The sequence below is a fragment of the Cricetulus griseus genome, chromosome 2 (assembly GCF_003668045.3).
Source record: "Cricetulus griseus strain 17A/GY chromosome 2, alternate assembly CriGri-PICRH-1.0, whole genome shotgun sequence".
Classification (NCBI taxonomy): Eukaryota; Metazoa; Chordata; class Mammalia; order Rodentia; family Cricetidae; genus Cricetulus; species Cricetulus griseus.
Window position 1 is genome coordinate 397,107 of NC_048595.1, and position 22,715 is coordinate 419,821.

General features: G+C 49.4%; 3 protein-coding genes and 1 non-coding gene across 6 annotated transcripts; 3 read left to right on the forward strand and 1 right to left on the reverse strand.

Annotated features, from left to right (window-relative positions):
- The first annotated feature begins 116 nt into the window (after positions 1-116).
- Pusl1 (pseudouridine synthase like 1) lies at positions 117-3,253 on the forward strand. Of its 2 annotated transcripts, none has more exons than XR_004768070.1 (8): positions 117-275; positions 467-524; positions 667-854; positions 1,049-1,198; positions 1,278-1,448; positions 2,370-2,424; positions 2,512-2,658; positions 2,930-3,253. XR_004768070.1 is itself a non-coding variant. In XM_027398594.2 (8 exons), exons 1-8 carry the CDS (start codon positions 118-120, stop codon positions 2,941-2,943), a joined length of 957 nt encoding a protein of 318 aa, XP_027254395.2. In that variant the 3' UTR covers positions 2,944-3,253. The 2 variants fall into 2 exon arrangements, 1 of the variants encoding a protein (XP_027254395.2); XM_027398594.2 differs by having other exon boundaries at positions 118-275; positions 2,496-2,658.
- On the reverse strand, positions 3,241-17,926 carry Ints11 (integrator complex subunit 11). The gene is made up of 17 exons (XM_027398593.2): positions 17,758-17,926; positions 15,128-15,225; positions 14,618-14,691; positions 12,881-13,109; positions 6,975-7,073; positions 6,863-6,897; positions 6,488-6,626; positions 6,018-6,082; positions 5,345-5,534; positions 5,115-5,198; positions 4,574-4,663; positions 4,332-4,494; positions 4,138-4,245; positions 3,993-4,054; positions 3,766-3,908; positions 3,567-3,696; positions 3,241-3,468 (listed from the first exon to the last, which is right to left on the reverse strand). The coding sequence occupies exons 1-17, from the start codon at positions 17,783-17,785 to the stop codon at positions 3,403-3,405; spliced, it is 1,803 nt and encodes a 600-aa protein (XP_027254394.1). The 5' UTR covers positions 17,786-17,926; the 3' UTR covers positions 3,241-3,402.
- Trnak-cuu lies at positions 11,234-11,306 on the forward strand. The gene has a single exon. It is a non-coding gene; the product is annotated as a tRNA-Lys (tRNA).
- Positions 17,927-18,037: 111 nt separating the features above from the next.
- On the forward strand, positions 18,038-22,593 carry Cptp (ceramide-1-phosphate transfer protein). 2 transcript variants are annotated; one of them, XM_027398595.2, is made up of 3 exons: positions 18,038-18,290; positions 20,466-20,661; positions 20,895-22,593. In XM_027398595.2, the coding sequence occupies exons 2-3, from the start codon at positions 20,540-20,542 to the stop codon at positions 21,421-21,423; spliced, it is 651 nt and encodes a 216-aa protein (XP_027254396.1). In that variant the 5' UTR covers positions 18,038-18,290; positions 20,466-20,539; the 3' UTR covers positions 21,424-22,593. The 2 variants fall into 2 exon arrangements, with proteins under 2 accessions (XP_027254396.1, XP_027254397.1); XM_027398596.2 differs by having other exon boundaries at positions 18,039-18,290; positions 20,527-20,661.
- The last annotated feature ends 122 nt before the right edge of the window (positions 22,594-22,715 follow it).

A 22,715-nucleotide genomic window follows, 5' to 3' on the forward strand; every position in this document is an offset into this window, starting at 1 on the left:
TTGTGAGACAGAGGACAGTGAGCCCAGTCGGGCCCAGAAGACAGCACTTCGTACCCGCTCCCTAAGCTTGGTCCCGCCTCCGTTTCTCGGTCCCAGAGGCCGGGCGGGGTGAGCCGAATGAGTGCGCAGGCGCCGTCGCAGCTGGGCAAGGCGGACCGCGGGCCACGTGCAACCGCCCCGCCCTCCAGCTACTCCACCATGGGTTCCTGCGGGGCTGTGGGTTCTGTGCGTGCGCGCTACCTTGTGTTCTTCCAGTACTTGGGCACTGACTTCAAGTACGTTTCCCCGCCATCACCTCCGGTTCCTCCACTCGGGCTCGACCTAGATCGGCAGCCTGGACATCTGGTCTCGGGATGCGCAATTTTAAGAGCCTGGGCGGTACGAACGCCCCTGGGGGCGAGACTCCAGGCGGGACAGCTCCCACAGTCGCTTCCGATAACTCCTTCATGTATCTGTCTCTCCGCAGTGGGGTCGCGGCAGTGAGGGGTAACCATCGCGCTGTTGGGGTGCAGAACTTCCTGGAGGTGAGCTGTTATCTCTCGGTTAGAGCGATGACTGGTTGGGTCGGGGGGGGGGGAGCAGCCGGCAACCCCAATCCCTGCCCACACTCTGTTCCACGGGCTTTGGCCTCGGCTGTGACCGCCTGCCTGCACCCTATCCCTGCAGGAGGCCGCCACGCGGCTGAACTCGATCGAGCCCATCAGGTTTACTATCTCCAGCCGCACTGATGCCGGTGTGCATGCACTGAGCAACGCGGCGCACCTGGACATCCATCGCCGCTCAGGCCTGCAGCCTTACACTCCGGAGGTCGTGACCCAAGCTCTCAACACCCACCTGAAGCACCAGGCCATTCGGTGAGCCAGGGATTGAGTATAGTTCTGTTCTTTGTTCTTTACTAATATACCTCACACCCCACTGTGAAGGAAGGCTGAGGTCCAAAAAGACATTGTATTCTGGGCATCTTGGAGGTGAATGGGAGATTTCCCTGGAGTTGTGTGGACAGATGGGCACACTCATTCCTGCGATGAGCCAGATCTGCTTGCCACAGCGTACTGAAGGCCTTCCGAGTGCCCAATGACTTCCATGCTCGCCGTGCAGCCACCTCCAGAACCTACCTGTACCGTCTGGCCACAGGCTGTCGCTGGCCTGATCAGCTGCCTGTGTTTGAACAAAATGTATGCTGGGCTCTGCAGACAAAGTGAGTGAACTAAGAATGGGGAGAAAAGGCTCACCATCCATCTGGCTGGGCCCTCCTCAGTGCTTAATTGGCTCTGCAGGTCCCTGGATGTGGCTGCCATGCAGGAGGCTGCCCAGCACCTCATCGGGACACACGATTTCAGTGCTTTCCAGTCTGCTGGCAGCCCAGCCACAAGTACTGTGCGAACACTACGAAGGGTCTCTGTGTCTTCTGGTCCAGCCAGCCCATTTGCCCTCCCCCAGGAAAGCAGGTGAGAAGAGTGGCCTTACGCTGGTCTAGAGGCAGCCAGAGTTAAATTAGTTCTCATAATCCATAAAAGTGGAATGATGCCCCAGGCATGGTAGTGTACACCTTTGATCCCAACACTTGGTGGGCAGAGGCAGGGGATCCCTGTGATTTTGAAGCCAACCTCATTTACAGAGTAGTTCCAGGACAGCCAAGGCTACACAGAGAAACAAGAAACCCTGCCTGTCTTGAAAGCCAAATCAAAACAACAATGTGGGATAATGCTAAACTGATATACACTGGTCATCCATAAGGCCTGGAGGGTGGAAGGTGCTGGCCACTTTAAAGGTATGAGCCAGTATTTGTGCCTTCTTCCAGCTGGGGAGCACAGAGTAGAGAATGTTGCCTTTCTGAGGGCCTTGCCATACCCATAGCTCTTTGTAGCAGATGGGTTTGGCAGTCACTGAAAAGGTTTCATTGGAGCTAGTGGTTCCAGTCCAGTTTGGCAGACTGGCAGTTCTCTGCACTGTCTAGTGGACTTCCCACTGGGAACCAGCTACTGACCTTGAGCACGTTGCAGCTGATATCAAGTTCCTAGGGGAGGAGGGCTTCAATGTAGCTAGGCACAAAAGTACATGGCCAGGGTTCCATCTTGATAGGTGAGCTGGCTATGTCCATTTCAGCACCCATACTGTGACCCCTCCACGTAAAGGAAGGCTCAAAGCAATTGTTATCCCCTGTGCACAGGCACACTCTGTTGTTTTCTGAGACAGCATATATAGACTCCAGGAAAAGTTATGCAATACCCACTCACCCTCTGGAACTGGTGGTCAGCTAGGCAAGAACCTACCCTGGATAGATGAGCATTTAAATCTGTCTTGTCTGAGGCCACATGGGTGGCTGGGGCTGCCTGTAGCTTGGACATCAAAATTATCTGTGTTTCTAGGAGACTGCAGTTCTGGACGTTGGAGTTTGAAAGCCAGTCTTTCCTATATCGACAGGTAGGCTGTACTAGACCCTCCCAGGGTGCGCTCAGGTAAATACCTGTGACTATCTCAGCTCTCTGCTGTAGGTACGGAGGATGACAGCTGTGCTGGTGGCTGTGGGACAAGGGATTCTGACACCCACAGAGGTAAAAGCGATTCTGGATAGTCAAGATCCCCTGGGAAAGTATCAGGCTCGAGTTGCCCCAGCCCGTGGCCTGTTTTTGAAGTCGGTGCTATATGATGACTTTGGTAAGAGGGGTGGGATACGAAACAGCTGGGCCCTCACTGAGGGGAGGGGGCTTTTGGAGGCAATCAAACCCCCCATTATACCAGATGAGAATCCAAACACCTAGTGGGGAAGCCAGTGACAGTGGGAAAAGGACTTCAGTTAGGTAGGATCAGTGATCAAAAGCATGGTGGCATGGATTGAGTGATCCATGGGTTCAGATTTTAGGGGGTATGTGGGGGTCTCTGGATGCAACCGTAGGAAGAGTTCTACTGACCTAGGGTCTCTCCATAGGACCAACATCCTGAGCCCTGTAAGGTCCAGTGTGAAACCAGCTAACTTGTACACTCAGTGGAGGTGAAGAGCCACACGGCACACTAAGTGGCTGTCAGCCTTGTCCAACACTTACTGCACTCCGCAAAGATTAATCCACAGCTATGTGGGGTCTAACAGCCCTGCCTACCTTCCAGCAGCTCCCACCTCCCCAGTCTTTCCACTGTGGCCATCCCTTTGTCACTAAAGGATGGGGTACCAAGCAGGAAACAGAGCCTCTGGTCCTGCTTTTCTGGGAGCCCCATCTTGGGGCAAAGTAGGAATAAAATGCATAAAGAACAAAAAGACCTGTTTATTACTTTAACCAGTCTGTGTGACTCTGGCCCAATACAGTGTCCATTTACTCAGGGCACCCACCTCCCAAAGCCAAAATCCTGATCCTTCTGCTGAGCAAACAGCAAGAGACAGAGTGGTGGGTTGCTGGTGGTTACATGTCAGCTGGGTGCCTGGGGAAGGCCATTTTTGAGCAGTGCTGTGAGAAAGCTTCCCAGCTCTTCATCCTACAAGGAAAGAGGGAAGCTCAGTTACCCACAGACAATATAATACCAAGGAAATGAGGTCTCCAGGCATACATACCACTGATGCCCATCCTCCTTACCTGGTAGGTCCAGGAGACCAGTAGTACCTTAGTACCAGGGTCCTCCGAGTGGGCAGCAGCCTGGATAAGAATGGACTCCACAGTCACAGAGCCATCAGGGAGATGCTGTACACAGTGGTCCTTGAGGGTACTGTGGAAAGGCATAGTAAGATCCCTGCCTCACCTTGCCTGTAGGGGTGGGAGCAAAGCCAAAGCGCACCTTTTGAGGTGGCTGTACACACGGAGGGCTGTTTCTTGCTCCTTGCGTGTGTCCTGCAGGTGCACCCGACAAGTGAAACGCAGTTGATGCTCAGCCAGGCCCAACTCCTTAAGGGCTTGCTCTGAGGATACCAGCCGGAAACTCTGTAGGGCAAGGGCAAGCAGCAGGTCAGGGGAAGTAATGAATGTTATAAACTATCCCCACTCCGTCACTCTTTACACACTTACACTGTCTTTCATAACCAGTGTGCCATGCAAGAGCCGAGGTTTTTTGGCCTCAGGGAGCAGTCCTATGAGGAAAGGAGCCCTGAAGTCAATACGAGCCACCAATAACCTGCCTCCCTCAGCCCGCGCCCCAGGCTGCCCTTCATACCCTGCACCATCTCCCGCTTCAGCAGCCCCAGGGAGATGCCCACAGGGATGCTGGGGCTGGTGGGCAGCGTCACTGTCTCACCATTGGCTGGCATGTAGCAGCTGACCCCTGAGAAAGTGATACAGAGCTTCAGTCTAGGCTGCCAGCCTGGCCTGTACCATCCCACAGGCCATCCCTGCCCACCAGTTGCCTACGGAATTCCTGTTCGATCTTCTGCCTCAAGAACTCCATCTTCTTGGCCTCGCCATGCACCAGCAGCACACTCTCCGGCTCTGCTTGTCCCACCAGTTGCATGATGCCCTTGGCATCAGCATGGGCACTAAATGACATGTATTCCACTTGCATCTTTACCTCCAGCTGTGGTGTCACAAGATGCAGACTTAGCAGCAGCAAGAGGCTGGAAGCCCTGCTGAGCCCAGGACAGAAAGGTACTCACCACCTGACGCCCCTCCATCTCCAGCTTCCGTTGCCCACTAAGGATCTTGTGGCCCACAGTGCCTTGCACACAGTAGCCAGGCATGATGACCTGAAAGCATAGGTGAGGTTCAGCTACAGAGCCTCCTAATGTAGACACTTGTTCTTGGGGCAACCCCTGACCTGAATCCTCAGGAGGCTAAGAGCCTATCTGGGCTACTGGTGGCAGAACACAGTAATAGCAGAGTCATCATGGGGTCAACACACAGAAAGTTCAAGGGCCAGTCCTTTTGTACTCCAGTTTCCTAAGACTATAACGAGCCCCTGTAGAATAGGAAATTGGGGGCTGGAGAGATGGCTCAGAGGTTAAGAGCACTGCTCTTCCAGAGGTCATGAGTTCAATTCCCAGCAACCACATGGTGGCTCACAACCATCCGTTATGAGATCTGGTGCCCTCTTCTGGTGTGCAGATATACATGGAAGCAGAATGGTGTACACATAATAAATAAATAAAATCTTAAAAAAAAAAAAAAAAGAATTGGAAATTGGCTTCAAACCCTCACCATGTTCTTCTCGTTTCCTGCCCACTTTCGGAAGATCTGCAGAGATTGGCCAGCATGAAGCATTCCAGGTGTGGCAAACACAACCTGCAGGGTTGACAAGGGTCAGGAGAGTAGACTTTACCCAGGGCTGCAATAAGCACCAGACCTTTGGTCAGCAGTCTTTCCCAGAGCTCCACGGGCAGGGATCCTTGAAGGCCAGGTGTACAGAAGCTGCATTGCCAGGGCCTTACCATGGGACCTGGGTTGTCAGCAAATGTCCGGTCAAAGGCTTTGATGTGCTTGAACTCAAACATGTTCCTCTGGACAAATGTCTTGCGGATCTTCTGGTTGGTCCAGGTGATGAAGAGCTTATAGTAGTGGTTGGCCTTCTCTGTCAGGCCCGTAGAGAAGTAGATGGGCACCTTCAGGTTCATGCGTTCCCTGTGTGTCCACCAGCCCAGTCAGTGCAGGGAGGCCAGAGTTAGCTTGCAACATGTGGCCCTATGCCCTCTACTGCACTACTTAGTAGCTATGGCCACAGCAGAGTTCAATATCCCTTGAACTGAACCCCATGCTGTCTCCTTATGACCACTGGGCCAGACCTCTCAGCTTGTGTCCTATAAAACAAACATGGGAGTGACAGGGGTCCCTAGAGTTCATATGAGGAGACTCAGCATTCATGCAGTGACCCATACAGCCAGCAGATAATGGTTCAAATGTGATATCCCAACACATGGACAGCTCCACCAAGACAGCAGGGCCAATGGTACTGTATCCTGGACACAAAGTACCTAGTGGTAGTCATTGTGGCCTTGACTTCTCAACAGTTCTGCTGTGACTGGCATTGTGAGGAACTTACTCTCCTACACAGAGGCTTTTCCATCCTTTCCTGCCCACTTGTGGAATATTCCTGTTTGTACCTACCAGAAGGTCTCCAGCAGGATGCAGAGCTCTTGTGCCCGGCCCAGCGCAAATACAGGGATCAGCACCTGATGGTAGGTGAGGCTGATTCAGGTGGGAGCCACTGGCCACACTACCTTTCCCTGAACACAGCAGGTAGCAAGATGTTTGCTATACTCTTGCAGGCAGGTAGAATGATAACATTCAGAGATAGCATTACTGCAAAGGAATAGCCAGACATCTAAGAACTACAGGGCTTTTTGTATATACCCCTGTAGAGATAGCAGGAACTGTGGGAGGCTCTTGAACAGCCCCTTCATGGGAGGAAAGCACGAGGGAAAGGAAGACTCTCTGGAATCCATCTCTCAGTGCCAAATAAACAGTAATCCCCACACCCAGAGACCCTGTCCACAGGTAGGACAGTAGAGCCTGCTGGGAGACCTATACAGTGTAGCCACAGTAGGCACACACCGGAGCCTGCACACAGTCAATACCTTCCCACCACGCTCCACAGTCTCATGAACTTTCTTAAGGAAATCTCGTTCTCTGCAGCGTTTAGAGTCTCGAATGGTTGTGGCATATGTGGATTCTGTGATAAGCAAGTTGGGGCGACACTTGTCAATCCATGCAGCCCTAGAACAGAGGTAGGAATGGGGTCAAGTGGATTGCTCATGGCTACAGAATTGGGAGCCAAGTGGCAAAGTGGACTGTAGCCCCATCACAGCACATTTCTAGGTCACCCTGACATGAGCTCCTCCATATGGTCTGTCACATACTGCATGGGAGGACCAGGTAGGGTGCTGAGCATTTAGATGCCAACTATCTAACTCCCAGGAAGTTCCCCCAGAGTGAAACACAGGCCTACTCACCCCAAATGCCGGTCTGGAGTCATGTTATAATCACCCTGGTAAAGAAAATGGCAATAAGAAAGGTGTCTTTCTGCCCCCAGCAATTTCATTCAAGCCAAGTACTTCCACTGACCGTGTAGACCACAGACTCTGAGCCGACTTTAATCTGGAACATAGCTGCCCCCAGCACATGGCCTGCATAGTATGCCTTGATTTCCAGTTCATCATCCACCTGCAGAAGAAAGAATGTTCTCAGGCCTGCAAGGCAGGGAGGAAGTAGATGATTACTTTAAGCCTATTCAGTCCATTCATTTCTCAGAAGTCTGGGACTTAACCAAAAGCAACTACACCTAGGGGTTGTAGTACAGTCAAAACAAAACCAGGTAAGTAAGGATCTAGAAGCCACTTCTAGACTAGACTAAGTGTACAGATAAGCCCCAAACATTATAAAAAAGAAATTCTAGGGACTGGAGAGATGGCTCAGAGGTTAAGAGCACTGGCTGCTCTTCCAGAGGTCCTGAGTTCAATTCCCAGCAACCACATGGTGGCTCTCAACCATCTATAATGAGATCTGGTGCTCTATTCTGGTATGCAGACAGAACAATGTATATATAATAAATAAATCTTTTAAAAAAATAAAAATAAAAAATAAATTCTAAAATGAGGAACTACAGTAACCCAAATTAACATTTCAATAAGTACACCAGGCATGGTGTACTTTAATTGCAGTACTTGAGGCAGAGGCAGGTGATCTCTGAGTTCAAGGCCAGCCTGGTCTATGAATTGAGTTACAGGACAGCCAGTGCTACACAGAGAAATCCTGTCTTGAAAACAAAACAACAAAAAAAAAATCAATAGGTAGAGTTGGTTATTGTGGTACAAGCCTGTAATCCCAGTACTCTGAAAGCGAGGCAGGAAGATCACCGAGTTCAAGGTCAGTCTGGACTACACAGCGAAGTCCTAACACAAAAAAGAAAACGAAAAGAACTCGGTAGGATTTATAACAGTGAATAAAGTCAAGAGAATGAATGACTAAAATGTTGAGGAAATGCACGTAGTGACATACAACTGTTCTCAGTTCTTGAATTCTTGGAAGGCTGAAGTAGGAGGATGGAGAGTTTGAGGCCAGCCTGGGCTGTGCAGTGAGACTGCTTCAAGAAAACTTTTTTTTTTTTTTTTAATCCAGTATGAAGTATAACACAAAAAAGGATGATGGGAGGCCTACAGTGAAAAGATCTAGTGTTAAGCTACTCATAGCCCCAGGAGCATAGGCAGCAAGAATTAAGGACATCAAGCTCCAGTACCAGTCCAGAAGGTGGACTCCAGCAGACAGATCAAGGCCATCAGAGCACAGGTTGGGAGGCCAAGAGGAGAGCAGCCTAAACAAAAGGAAGAGACAGTATTCCAAATAACATGGGTAACGTAACTATCATCCTGGAAGAGATTCATGGAAGACAAGACCACAGAAAGCAGAAGAAAGGCACTAAGTTGTATGGCATGTTCTTTGGAATTGGAACATTATCTACAAATTGAAATATTTGCCCCAGGAAAGATGGGGAGGCTCAGAGCCTTGGGTAGTAAGCAGAAGGTAAATAATTGAAAGGTCACATTCTGGAAGAACACAAGTTTGAAAGATCCTTCACAGTCTCCACCAACAGTATAAAAGGGAGAAAATAGTTGCTGAGATTAGAGACTCTGACCAGCCAAACTCTGGAAAGAAAACAGAGAAATATCTGAATGTGGAATGTTGAGAGCCAGACAGATATATCCAAGGCCTTCTCAGATGCCCTGATGAAAGGGGCAAAAGGAACTAGTTCTGTGTCCTTCCCTAGGGACAGACTTGTTAAGGCCCAGTCTGGGTCTGGGACCTAGGCCTAAAAGAAGTTAAGGTTTCAACTCCTGGAAACCTGTCTTTTCCCCCTGAAGAGATACAGCTCCAAGGCTGCTGGGTGCTTAGTCTACAGTGCTCTTGAGATACCCTGTATTTTCTTAGTGCAACACTGCTTGATTAGCTTCCTGCTGACTTCCTCCAATTGTATCATAGTTTCTGCTGACTATTCCTTTTCTCTCCTGGAAATAGTATGTAAGATGCTGTACTTCTGAATAAGCTTGCTTGGCGTAAGACAGCTTGTGAAAGACCTCCTGATGCCAAACTTGATTTCCTGATTTTCAGGGGATCCTGGCTTGCTGGTCCAGGTCAGTGGAGCTGCTTCTAAGCTGTACAAAAACCTCCAAGAAGTGGTCACATGTGAGTTATCCCTGCTCCTTTCAAGTAACCCTTCACCATACTCCTGTTAGTAATCACAATTAAAAACTTTCACTGGAGCCGGGCACTCAGTAGGCAGAGGCAGGCGAATCTCTGTGAGTTCTCGAGACCAGCCTGGTCTACAAGAGCTAGTTCTAGGACAGCCTCCAAAGCCACAGAGAAGCCCTGTCTGGGGTAAGTGGAGGGGAACTCACTGGATCAATAAATTGGACATTGGTGCAATTGTTTTGTTGTGGCTCCTTTTCTAGGGTGAGTAATATGTGTGTTATATCTCCCCCAGGAAAGTCTGGCACACAAAGGCTGTTAAGAGGAATGTCTCCCAGGGCATGTAAGATTCCTGTACTCTGTAATATGTAGTCTTCCATAGGCGAGAGCACAGGGATGTTCCCCAACAGCTGACCAGACCTCACTTTTCTTATTCAAAATGGGCCCTTCAGCATACAGGCCTTTCCCACCTAGACTCAAAAAAAAAAAAAAAAAGAGATCCCAGCAGGCAGTAATGACTCCCACATTTAATCCCAGCTCTCAGGAGGCACAAGCCAGCCTGGTCTGCAGAGAGTTCTAGGACAGACCAGATTATACAGAGAAACTCTGTCTCAGAGAGAAAAAAAAAAAGGGGGGGGGGTCCCAGATGAATGAAAGAACAGAATCCAGTTTCTAAAATTCTAGCTGGCCAGCCCTTCCAAAGGGGAAACCCCCTGATCCTTAGCAGCATGCAACTGGCTTAACCCCAGACTGGCTTGGCTCCCACAAGGTCAGCAGGAGGAGGGACAACTGGGCATCATCATGAGGCCAAGACTTGGGGCAGCAGTTAGAAGGGATTCCTGGAAGGGATACTCAAAGAATAATGGGATTGGGACCAGTTCCTGCTCTGTGGGCCCCAGTAAAATCTCTGTCCTAGTGGGGCAGTGATGGTCTACCCCTTTAATCCTAACACTTGGGAGGCAGAGTCAGGCAGATCTCAGTGAGTTCAAGGCCAGCCTGGTCTACAGAGTGAGTTCCAGGACAGCTACACAGAGAAACCCTGTCTTGAAAACAAAACAAAACAAAACAAAAAACCTCTGTCCTTCCCAGACACCCTGGCAAACATCCTGGCAGTAGAACAGAAAAACTATGTATCTCCAACCACCGTCTCTAGGATGATCAAAGGAGTCCTCACAGCAAGGTTACCACAGAAGGCAGTGTTTCAGTAGGCAGATTAGAACAAGGAGTGTCGGCCTGGCAGGGTAGATACCTATAGTCCTAATAGGAAGGACACTAATGCAGAAAGGAACATCACAAGTTCCAGGCCAGCCTCAACAACATAGTAAACCATGGTCTGAGAAAACATCACACACATACAACACACACACACACACACTCACACACACACACACACACACACACACACACACACACACACGGAAAAAAAAATGAAGAAAATCAATCACCAGCAAATCCACTGGCAGATAAAAGACACCAGGTAAAAAGAGAAAGGCTGACCAGGTGGTACACATCTTTAATCCCAGCAAAGGGGGTTGGGGGAGACAGAGGCAGGTGACTCTGAGTTTGAAACCGGCTAACCTGGGTCTACAGAGCAAGTTCCAGAATAGCAAGGGCTACACTGAGAAACACTGCAGGAAGGGAAGATGCTCAACAGAAGAATAAATTTATAGACAAAAATATGCAAATATTGATTACACCAAATAATTTCTGTCAGGGTTAAAAATACACTGATAATTCAAGTCTGGTAAGACATTCAGCAAGCAAAGGAACTTGCTGACACCAAGCCTAGTGATCTGAATTCTATCTCTAGCATCCACTTGGTGGAAGGAAGGAACTTATCCCTCCCTATAAGTGGTCCTCTGACTCCTATGTGCTGTGGCAGTGCCCCCGCCCCCCCAAAATAAAAACTCTTTTAAAAAAGTTTATCTACCTACCTGCTTGCCTACCTAATGTCCTGGTTGGATTTTTTTGTCAACTTGACCCAAGCTAGTCTGTTGAGAAATCTAATAGGGCACTTAAGGAGACGCTCTGGAACTCCTGCCCGGCCTGCCTTCCCGAGGGTTTTGCTACTCCCGGCAGCACTTTGCAATTTTCGCCACAGCTACCTGGCATCTGCCTAGCTGCTGGCGGAAAAACCGCGCGCCCAGCTAGCCCAGTTGGTAGAACATGAGACTCTTAATCTTAGGGTCGTGGGTTCAAGCCCCACGTTGGGCACCAAGCATTACGGCCTACGGATCATCTGTGAGCACGCAACACTAGTCATCTGGGAAGAGGAACTTGAGAAAATGTCTTCATCAGATTGTCTGTAGACAAGTCTGTGGGGCATTCTTTTAATTTTAAAAATTATTTAATGTCTATCAGTGTTTTATCTACTTGTATGTGTGCCACGTGTGTGCATGATGCCTATAAAGGCTAGAAGAGTTGAGTCCCCTGCAACTGGAAATACAGACAGTTGTTTGCCTCCATGTGGGTGCTGGGAATCAAACCCAGGTCCTGTGGAAGATCAGCCAGTGCTCTCTTAACAGCTGAGCCTTCTCTCCAACCCCACCATTTTCTTGGTTAATGACTGATGCGGGATGGCTCAGCTCACTGTGGGTGGTGCCACCCCTGGGTTGTATTAAGAAAGGACGCTGAGCAAGTCACAAAGAACAAGACATTAAGCAGTGTCCCTTCCTAGTTTCTGCTTCAGTTTCTGCTTCCAAGTTTTCCCCTTGAGTGCCTGCTCTTACTTCCCTCAGTAATAGAGCATATCCTGAGAGTTGTAAACTGAAATAAACCTTTTCCTTCCCAAGTTATCACAGAAATAAACATACACACACATATGCTTTCCCTCCCTCTCCCCTCTACATATCAACAGAATCAACATATATACATACTCAATATACATATACATGGAAACATTCCTTTAATCCCAGCACTCGGGAGGCAGAAGCAAGAGGATTTGTGTGAGTTCCAGGCCAGCCTGGTCTACCAGGACAGCCAGGGTGGTTACACACAGGAAATCCACCCCATCCCACCTCACCCTCCCACCCCCCCTCTTAAATTTTTTTTGTTTTGTTTTAAACTAAAAGGATGGGTGGTAGCAACATATAAAGCAAAACAAAAATTCTTACAAGGAACAGACAAAGGGGTTGGAGAGATGGCTCAGTGGTTAAGAGCTGCCTGCTCTTCCAAAGGTCCTGAGTTCAACCCAGCAACCACAGGGTGGCTCACAATCACCTGTAATGAAATCTGGTACCCTCTTCTGGCCTGCAGGGATACATGCAGACAGAATACTGTATACATAATAAATAAATCTTTAAAGAAAAAAAGAAACAGACAAATCCACAATTTCTTGGGAATTTTGCTAAATTTAACCAGTCACTTGGCTATTTAATATCCTTCATTTCTTGACCCATATATTAACACAGCCTGGTACTGGGTACTCAACCAGACTGGTCCATCTTGCTGTCTTGCCTGCCTCCTTACCAATGACACATCAAGATATCCAAGAAGTTGCATATACCTCAGATCTCTCCCTTGGGGCGGGGAGAAGGCAAACTGGCTTATGGAATGTTGCTTGGGCAGAGCCAAGAGGGAAAAACCCTTGATTACATAGGTATGTGCACAAACACACAAACATACCACATATATTTCCCCCAAGCTAAATGCCAAATATGGCTGGACACCGGCCCACTGCTGCTTCTTGGAGACTCCACAGAGCTAGACAGAGGAATAAGATGAGGTAGCCTGGGACCAAGACCCCAGGGCCTTCCAGACTATGTACAGAATGGGCCAGGGATCCTGACCTGAACCGTCTGGTGCAGGTGAACAGCCACCACCTTCTTCATACAGTCTTTGATCATCTGAGAAGTGAAGAAGTTTGCCTCTCCCTTCTTGTCCACTGCGATCTTGCGGTAGTCTTCCAACAGGATGGGGCAGATGGCCTGGGTGGGGTGGGTCATGTAGATAGGCCCATCGTAGCCCACCATTTCACTGAAGTAAGGGAGTGCCCCACAGTGGTCCAGGTGGAAATGGCTGGTGGAATGTGACACTAGTCAGCCCAGGACCACTCTTTCCCAGCCACCCCACTTCTCAGCCCTCTGCTCACGATCCACTCATTTACTGAGACCTAATGTGTATCACTATCATAGTATTAAAAAGTCAAAAACAAAACAAAACACAAACTCTACAGTCTAGATACCCAACAAAACAATATGAAAATCAGTAATTAAACCTGAATTGGAATAGGTCATGGTGGCACATACTTGTAAAGTGAGCACTTGGGAAATGCAGACAGGATTAGGAGTTCAAATCAGCCTGTGCTACACGAGACTGCCTTAAAACAACAAAAGAGGCCAGGTGGTGGTGGCATATGCCTTTAATCCCAGCACTAGGGAGGCAGAGGCAGGCAGATCTTTGTGAGTTTGAAGCCAGCCTGGTCTGCAAGTAGTTCTAGGACAGTTAGGGCTGACACACAGAAACCCTGTTTCAGAAAAAGAAAAGGAAAAGGAAAAGGAAAAACACAAGGGAGAGTAACACCTGAGGTTGTCTCTGGCCTCCTACACACTACATCTGAATCAGACGGAAACAAGTTGGTGAGGCCAGCAAATACAATAGCAGGAAAAGAGCCACTATCTGTCAGGTAGTCAGAAAGTCTTCCTGATGGAGGCAAGAGAGAATTGAGACTGCTCAGGGCAAGGCCTAGGAATATCCTTCCCAAAAAGAGTGGGGCCAGTCAACCCAAAGCAGGCAGGCAGTGAGTGATCCATGTCTAGAAGGGACCAAAACACCAGAGCCTGAGTTACTGAGAACACATCTTACCAAGATGGACTGTTTTAGGCCCAAAGGACCACTCTGGCTAATGGCAGCAGGATAGGTGTTGAGAGGGAAGTGCTACGGTCAGAATGTGGCCAACTAGGAGGTGACAGCAGGATTTGTGTTGAGAGGGAACAGTTGGCAGCCTATCTGGACAGAACATGAAAATGGGAGCCAAAGTGGGAAGAAAGATGTCTCCCTTGCTCAGCTCTACCGAGCTGAGGTGGTAGCAACTGGCAGCTAGACCATTAACTAGGACATCAGTAATGGCCAGTGAGCAACAGGGCTTAGCACTCTTGAGACAGCAAAGGAACAAGAGAAAAGGAGGCTTAAGGAACCAGAGTTAGAGGCTGGAAGAGGATGTAGAAGCAGAAATACACCAGATGTACTTAGCTAGTAAAATGGGAAGGAATTGGTGAGAGAGTACAATCACTGTTGCCAGGTACTGTTGGGAAAAGGTCTCATGGGGTCATCTAGGCTGGAGAGACCCATACTTAGCAGGTGAAGGGCACATCTTGGCACTGGCTACCCTAGTTAGGTCTCTTACTTCCTGGGGCACCTGCTAGGCTTTATGTCATGACACGAAAGGGCACAGCCAACAGGTACAATCATCTTCCTGGCTCTGAGGGGATAATGGCCACTCAAAAGAATGAGTCACAATGTAGCTTGGTTAACATAGCCTCTACAATAGGGTATAAAAAAGGACATCAAATTCCTGACAAACCTACCTGATGATTACACAGTCCAGAAAGTCAGTCAGCCGGCCACTCTGGGTGATGTAGGAAAAGTCTGGAAAGCGCCTCTGATGAGACAAAAGTGGGAACACAGCAGGCTACCCAAGGTTCAAGAAGCAAGAGTGGTGCACCCCAAGGAATGACCCCAGCAAACTCTTACATCAGTGGGTTTGCTATTGGCTATTCAAAACCTCATGGAAAGGTCAAGCTACTAGCTGACCTCATGAACAAGCAGCAAATAGCTGAGCCCAAAGGGTCCATATGACCAGTCTCAAGGATCCTCAAGAGGTTCATCTCAGCTGGTCTCTATTTTTCAAACACCATGTGACAGGGCCACCTGTCCCCACCCAGCATGGGTATAGCTGTCCAGGAATGCCCCCACTGCCCACTTGCCCCATCTGTCCCCTCTCTGAGGTCCCAGGATTCACATGGCTAGGCAGAGCATGACTAGAAAGTAGATTGTGGCCCTTGCTGCCCTCTGGACCACCCGCCCAGAGTACTCACGTCATCATTGTAGCCCATGTGCATCCCACAGTCCAACATGACATTCTTGCCCGAAATGGAGACCAGGATGCAGCTGCGGCCCACATCCTGGCCAGCCCCTGCTCAAGAAAGGTAGGTAAGAGACAAAGCCATGGCTCCTCCCTCACTTTTTCTCCACTTTCTTTCCCTCACTATTGGAAGGGCTGACCTCCACTGAACTACTTGTTACCGTTGGCTCTACAGGATCTAAGACTGTTGGGTAGACAGACACATGGGCTAGGCAACAGGTACCTTCACATGCAGATAAGAGGAATGCACAATGGGGAGACAAAGCACTATGCTAGGATCACATGCCCTCCCTTCTCTATGCTTTACTTCAAATCTCAAAGTTGCAACAAACTCCTAGCAGAGCATTAAGCACTGGCTGGCTGTGGTCCCCAACACTGAACAGAAGCAAGCCACAGCTACCTCTCTGTGGAATATCACTGTTGTTTCCCCAGACCTTAGTCCAATTACTCCTGACCCTCAATGGGGCTGCAAATCAATGAGGCTTCTTCCCTTGGATTTCTGCTTGAAGAAGCTGAGACCTGGATCCTGAGGTTTGGTGTTGAGTGGTATCATATCCACATGGCTTCAGCCCAGCCATAAAGAATCATGACTCTGACCAATAACTAGCTGCAGCACACATGGCCCACTTTAGTCAGTGTGCAGCACAGGCCCCATACCACTGAGCCCCTAGCTCAGCCTCAATAGGAGTTCCCCCCATGGTCTTGATGACTACCAAACCCTGCTAGCTATTCAGCCCAAGATACTGACCACACTTGACACACCTATCTTCCCCATTTAGCTGTTATCTCCCTGGAATCTGGGTTCATAAGAAGAGAGATACAACAGGAGTCTGAGAACAACAAACAGCCTTGTACCCATCTTGGATCCTATAGTCTCCATCTGCCAACTTCAAGCACCAAGCACTATCAGTACCACAAACATCACCCATGGCCCAGTCTGCCTTCCTTTTGTCGTCAGGCACAATGAGGCTGGGGATGAGTTGGCCTCAGGTTCTCCCGCAGGCCTGTTCCTACTACCTCCAGATGTGTGTTCCCTGAGGGAAAGTTCTTCGCGTCCTTCCCCATAGGACCTCTAGCCCTAAAGCTGTGTTAGGCCTTGAGACCCTTGAAACATTTATAGAAGGGAAATGGCTACACCCTTGCAGGGGAGGACCTCACATCACAGGCATCCATAATCACACACTACCAAGAATGGTGAAAAGGTATGCTTTTTGGAATTATAAAGTTCCAGTTCTTGTGAACTGGTAAATGTTGTCCCCAAAGAGACTTACAATTCCAAGAAAGAACAGAAGCCCACACTGCAGAGACATTAGACATGGGAGGAGACAAAACTGAGAAGAAAGCAGAAGATACTACCTTGTCAATACATCTCTGCACAATACAGATTTACATCCTTGGGGAATGAGGTGATTAGACACTGAGTACATCAGGTGGAGATTAAACAACTGTACCAAAAAGTTTCAGAACTGTGGCAGAAAACAAACTTTTCCTAGTGGGAGGGTAGGAGTCAGGGAGCTGGGTCTATGAATATGCTTGCTCTTATTTGATCATGTAATCTAATTAGTACCTAGATGGGATGGGGGTAGCCAGTATGAGAGGTTGCTCCTGCTAAGGTCCTGTGATGCAGTGAGTTGGGACTAAGTTCTAACCAAAATGGCCTAAGGATCTGGATCATATGAATGAGATGGTGCTCCAACACCTGACAACACATGCATGAGGAAAAGCCCAAGGAACATTCAGCAAGGTTCTAGAACCCCAGATCTCAAATGGTTGTTTCCTCCAACACACCATACTATGCTGTTAGGACTTTTAGAAGTCTAGACTTTTCTTTTTTCTTTTCTTTTCTTTTTTTGGCTTTTCGAGACAGGGTTTCTCTGTGGCTTTGGAGGCTGTCCTGGAACTAGCTCTTGTAGACCAGGCTGGTCTCAAACTCACAGTGCCTCTGCCTCCCAAGTGCTGCGATTAAAGGCGTGCACCACCACCGCCCAGCTAGATTTGTATTTTCTACCACGAACAAATATACTTTTTTTAAAATTCGGGATGGACCAGACACAAAGACTGAACTGAGGGGTAACAACAAGCAACCTGGGCACGATAAGCAGGTCGGGGAGATGGAAAGAAAAACAGAAGTGAGGAAGACGCCCAAGCAGAGGGAGTCTTGAAGCAGCAATCCACGTGCAGGACAGGAAAGTCGCCAGGACGAGTTCTGTGGTTCTGAATTTAACACCGCTAACAAGCTAAATACAGAGGCAACGCCTGCCCAAAACTCATTGCGCCTCACAGACACCTTGGGCTTCAGGGTCTCATTCTCGTCTCGCTGTTTGGCAGCCTACAGTCTAGGCACAGAAGCGGGGCCTCCATAACTCATACCGAGCCCCAGGGCCAGGAATCAACCCCAATCTCTTCGACCCCGGTGCCAGGCAGAGGTGAGGAAGCACCAACTCGGAAACGTTCCACCACACCTTTCGCTCCTTGGGACACACAGCTGGGGCTGACCGCTGGTTGTATTGCTAGACTGCTTGCTATGAAGGGACCGGCCCGACTCGCCGGACGCCGCAGAAGACGCTTCACACTCGGACTCACCCAAGGGAGTGACTCTTATTTCAGGCATCGTCCGGGAGGCAGTCTCGAACTGCGTTTCCACAGCCCGCGTGCACCGCCCGCAGGAAGGCCTCCACCTCGCGCGCGCGGCTTACCCCCCACGCCCAGCCACTGCGACTCCCACACAATACGGAGGGGGCAACTGCCAAGACGCCGGCTTCCTGTCCTCGCGCCGGAAACGCGGGCCGATAAGTCGAGTTCTAATTGGGTGATGAGCAGCCAATTGGGATGAAGTAGCAGCGAAGGGCGGGGCAGCGGCTGACCCTTGGGCTGCAACTCAAGACTTCTGCCCAACCGCAGGCTTCGAGCTGTCTCGGAACAGGCTCCGGGCGTGGGAGAAGCATAGGGACGCCTACCTGACGAGATCCAGGCCGCGGAGTCGCGCCTCTGTAGACAACCGGGACGGACGGGCAAAGATTCGGCTCCCACAGCAACCTTATTGTAACTTTGGTCAACTCTCCCCATCACTGACCTCTGCCACACCTTTGACACTTCGCCACAGGAATCCGTCCCAGGTGAGATTTGCGGACCTCCCTGAACGGCCTTGGCTCACTGCTACGCCTGGGTGTATATGCTGTGTGCTAGCTTGTGAGTTTTCTGCCGGCTGTCCACCCTGTCTAGCTTGATCTTCTGTAGGAGGCTTAGACGTATCCTGCATCACCTCCCGGGAGCTGACGAGTCGCCCTCCCTTCCTTTTCTTTCCAGTTTACCACGGACAGCAATAAGTGGCTACTTGACTCCTGGGTTAGGCTCTGAGCAGGAAGGCCTAGCTGCAGGATTGTTAAGTGGCAAAAAAAAAAAAAAAAAGAAAGAAAGAAAGAAAGAAAGAACTGTAGGAGGCTTCAGAGACTATTTGCTCAGTGGACAGCAAACAGGCCCTAAGAGAGGGTGTGTGGCAAGACTATGGGCGTCGCCATCTTTCTTAGGCTGTCCGTGACACCTGAACACAAGGTGAGCCCATCTCCAGGGTCAGGGTCTGGAATTTGTGATGGGAGTCCAGTCCAACCCATGGGACCGTATCACAACTGACAGCCTCAGTTATGGATCGGGAAACATTCAGACCACATTCCCAGAGCTGGAGCACTGAGTCATAGGACTGTCTGAAGAAAAAAAAAAAAAAAAAGAATTTGCACACAGATCCAGGTACCCTGGATGAGGATGGTTTTGGGGGGACTTTGATGGTACAGCAGTTAGGGAAGGGATCCAGCGCTAAGGGACACAGGAACCTGCAGAACTGGTGTTGAGTGTCCATGCTGGACATGGATGAGATGCAGCCACCTCCCACAGGCTTGATCCTGGACATAAAGTCATGGCTCTATGGTACCAGGGAAGGTGGGGGCTGGATGCTTGGAGTTATTCATTCATGGTGTGAGCACAAAAGGACCCATGGGGCACAAGCTTGTAGTTCTAGCTACTCAGGAAGCAGGAAGATTGAAAGTGAAAGCCTAGTCAGGTGTGATAACACATGCCTTTAATCCCAGCAATCAGGAGGCAGAGGCAGGCAAATCTGGGTTCAAGGCCAGCCTGGTCTACAGAGTCAGGTCCAGGACAGCCAGGATTACACAGAGAAACCTTGTCTCAAAACAACACATTAAAAAAATGCCTAATTTAGCCGGTCGGTGGTGGCCAACGCCTTTAATCCCAGCACTTGGGAGGCAGAGGCAGGTGGATCTCTGTGAGTTCAAGACCAGCCTGGTCTACAAGAGCTAGTTCCAGGACAGCCTCCAAAGCCACAAAGAAACCCTGTCTCGAAAAGCCAAAAAATAAAAAATAAAATAAAATTAGCCAGACAGTAGTGGTGCATGCCTTAAGATGCATGCCTTTAATCCCAGCACTTGGGAGACAGAGACATGTAGATCTCTGTGAGTTCAAGGCCAGCCTGGTCTACACACTGAGTTCCAGGACAGCCAGGACTATTACACAGAGAAACCCTGTCTCAAAAAAAAAAAAAATATGGGAACTAGCATGTTTGTGGAATGAACGTAAAAATGCCTACTGTATCCAGAGCCCCACCTTACCTTAGGGCCCCTTCCTATCCTAGATCACTTCCAGAATGTTCTATGGAGCTGATGGGAGGATTTATAGCAGTCCTTTGTGTGTGGTAAGACCTTTGGCCCAGCTACCCTGTTATTTGGGGATGCATACCATTTCAACAATAGGAGTGTCCATCTGTCTGTCTAGCAGATGCCAGCCCACAGCCTCTGATTTAATTTGGGGGATACAGCCCTGATCAAGGAAGGGAAAGCCTGTCTAGCCATCCTTTTACTCATCCCTGTGTGAGAATCACTTGTTTTTTTAAGAGTCCTGATCTTTGTTTTGGTACAGCTTCCCATCCGAATGCTGCCTTGATACAGTGAGTTCCAGGTATGGCCAGGGTCCAGGACTATGCCTCCCTTTTAGAAACATTACCCTAATGTGTGAAACAGATGCTCTAGGAAGAGAAGAAGCAGAAAAGCAAGAAGCAGTAGCAGATGCAAACAGTGCAGCCATGGGTTCTCAGGTCAGAAACTGACCAAATTACTAGCCTGAAGGGCCAGGAGCAGCCATGTCACGATCTGTGGGTACAGAATTCATCAAGGGTATAGCAAGGTCAGATTGGCTTGTGTGAGAGCTTGCAGCTCCTGAGGAAAACACTTGGGTAAAGGGATGATTCTCAGCAAAGAGTTTTAGAATCCCACTTTCACTTTCAGACCTTCTTGAGACTATAAACCAGAGTGAGATGACTACAAGCTCTGTGTGAAACTATTTCAGCTCATTGTGGAAGATGGATGGCCCAGAGACAGATTTCAACCTTAAAGTCGTCCTGATCAGCTTCAAGCAGTGTCTCAATGAGGAGGAAGAGGTGCTGCTGGACCACTATATCAACAGCTGGAAGGGGCTGGTCAGGTGCGTTTATTGGGGCTGCTGAAGATAGTGGTTTTGCCAGTCAGAGCTCACATGGGACACCAGCATTCCACATGGCACAGGAACATGGGAACAGCTAGCAGGCAGTTTCCTTCAGCCTCCCTGCCCTTGCCTCCAGACTAACAAGTGCTCTAGCAGATTCGAGGTAATATCTCCTCCACTACAGCATGACTGCCAGTCTAGGTAGGGCCTCAAATGTATACTTCCTTGCACAGGTTTCTGAACAGCCTGGGTGCCGTGTTCTCATTCATTTCCAAGGATGTGGTCTCAAAGCTGCAGATAATGGAGCACCTGAGGAAAAGCCCACAGTATGAACACTACACTAGCTTGCAGTCGATGGTGGCCTATGAGGTGGGCAACAAGCTGGTGGACCTAGACCGCCGCTCCCGTTCCCGATACCCTAACTCCGGCTGCCGGACTGTGCTGCGCCTGCATCGCGCTCTGCGCTGGCTACAGCTGTTCCTGGAAGGCCTGCGCACCAGCTCTGAGGATGCTCGTACCTCGACACTCTGCAGTGATGCCTACAATGCCACACTGGCTGCCTATCACACCTGGATCGTACGTCAAGCGGTCACTGTGGCCTTCTGTGCCCTGCCCACACGCAAGGTCTTTCTCGAGGCCATGAATGTGGGGTCCTCTGAGCAGGCAGTGGAGATGCTGGGAGAGGCGCTGCCCTTCATTGAGCACGTGTATGACATCTCCCAGAAACTCTACGCTGATCACTCCCTGCTAGACCTGCCCTAGTGGTGGTGCCCATACCGTCTGGGCTTCCCCTGCTTAGAACTGGGCTTGGGTAACCTGGGACTACTCCCACAGCAGTGCTTTCTGGATGCTGTCACCCCTGAAAGCTGAGCTTGTTGAGAGCCACAGGCTGGTGGACAGCTGAACCCAGTTGAGGTGCATGCCAGTCATGCTCTTTTTCCAGTATGAGACAATTGAACTCCAGTTGTTTTTTATTTTAATAGTCATTATTTTTTTTATTAGAAAGAAAATTATTTTACATGTCAATCCCAGGTCCCTCTCCCTCCCCTCCTCCCCTGCCCCCAAACTCCAGTTTTGCCCTCTACTTTAGTTATGTGTGTGTTCCGTCGGGCCTTATTGAAATGCAGATGGCAAATGGAGAAGATGGGGAAGGAGGGTCATGTTCTACCTCCCATGTGTGGAATCTGAAATGGTATAAGGGCACAGGACCCTGGAGCTGAGGTTCTGGCTCTCCCACAGTCAACATGCCCAGCCAATGTGAGTCCTTCCTGTGCCCATCTTGAGCCTGAGGCATGGATCAGTGCCAGACAAACAGACCTGGGCCTGCATGCCTGGGGCCCCTTCATATTCCAAAAGCTGTCCTTGGGTAAGATGAGGTTCCTTGGCCGTGGCATGAGTACTGAAGACTTCCTTGCCCTTCCCCTGCTTCCTTGTCAGCCTCTGCATATCAAACAGGCCCTTGTCTCCTTGGAAATAGAAACTGTCTGAAACTGCTAGCTAAGACCTCCCTAGGAAAGCCTGCTCTGGTCAGTGCAGCCTGCTTCACAGCTTCTTCGATATGGTAGCATCACCCTTCAGAAAGTGGCCTCCTGCAGTGGTGCTCTTGCAGCACAGGCACCCCTAGATTCCAAGATGTCATTACTAATTGGCCAAACCATACCTCTCTCTTAGCCAGCCTTGCTGCTCCTGTCACCATGGTACTCAGGTGACTTAGCTAGGATATGACTTGTGGAAGGGGACTGGGCCCCTTGTATAGCTGTCAGATGACCATACCCAGCATGGTAACACCCAGTGCATAAGACCTTAACTGGGTCTTAATGTTAAACCAATGTAGGTGACTTGTATAAATGCAAATTTGGGGACATATCTCTTTCTTCAAGAACTATGATATATGTAGTATTCCAACATAAATAAATTACACCTACATGATTGGGTATGGTGTTCCTAGGATGGGTCACAGGTGTGTCAGGTGCCTGATTATGTGAAGGAAGAACATAAAAGTACCTACTCATATGGGTGGGGAGGGAGCTAACCCTCGGGACAAGACTGAATCA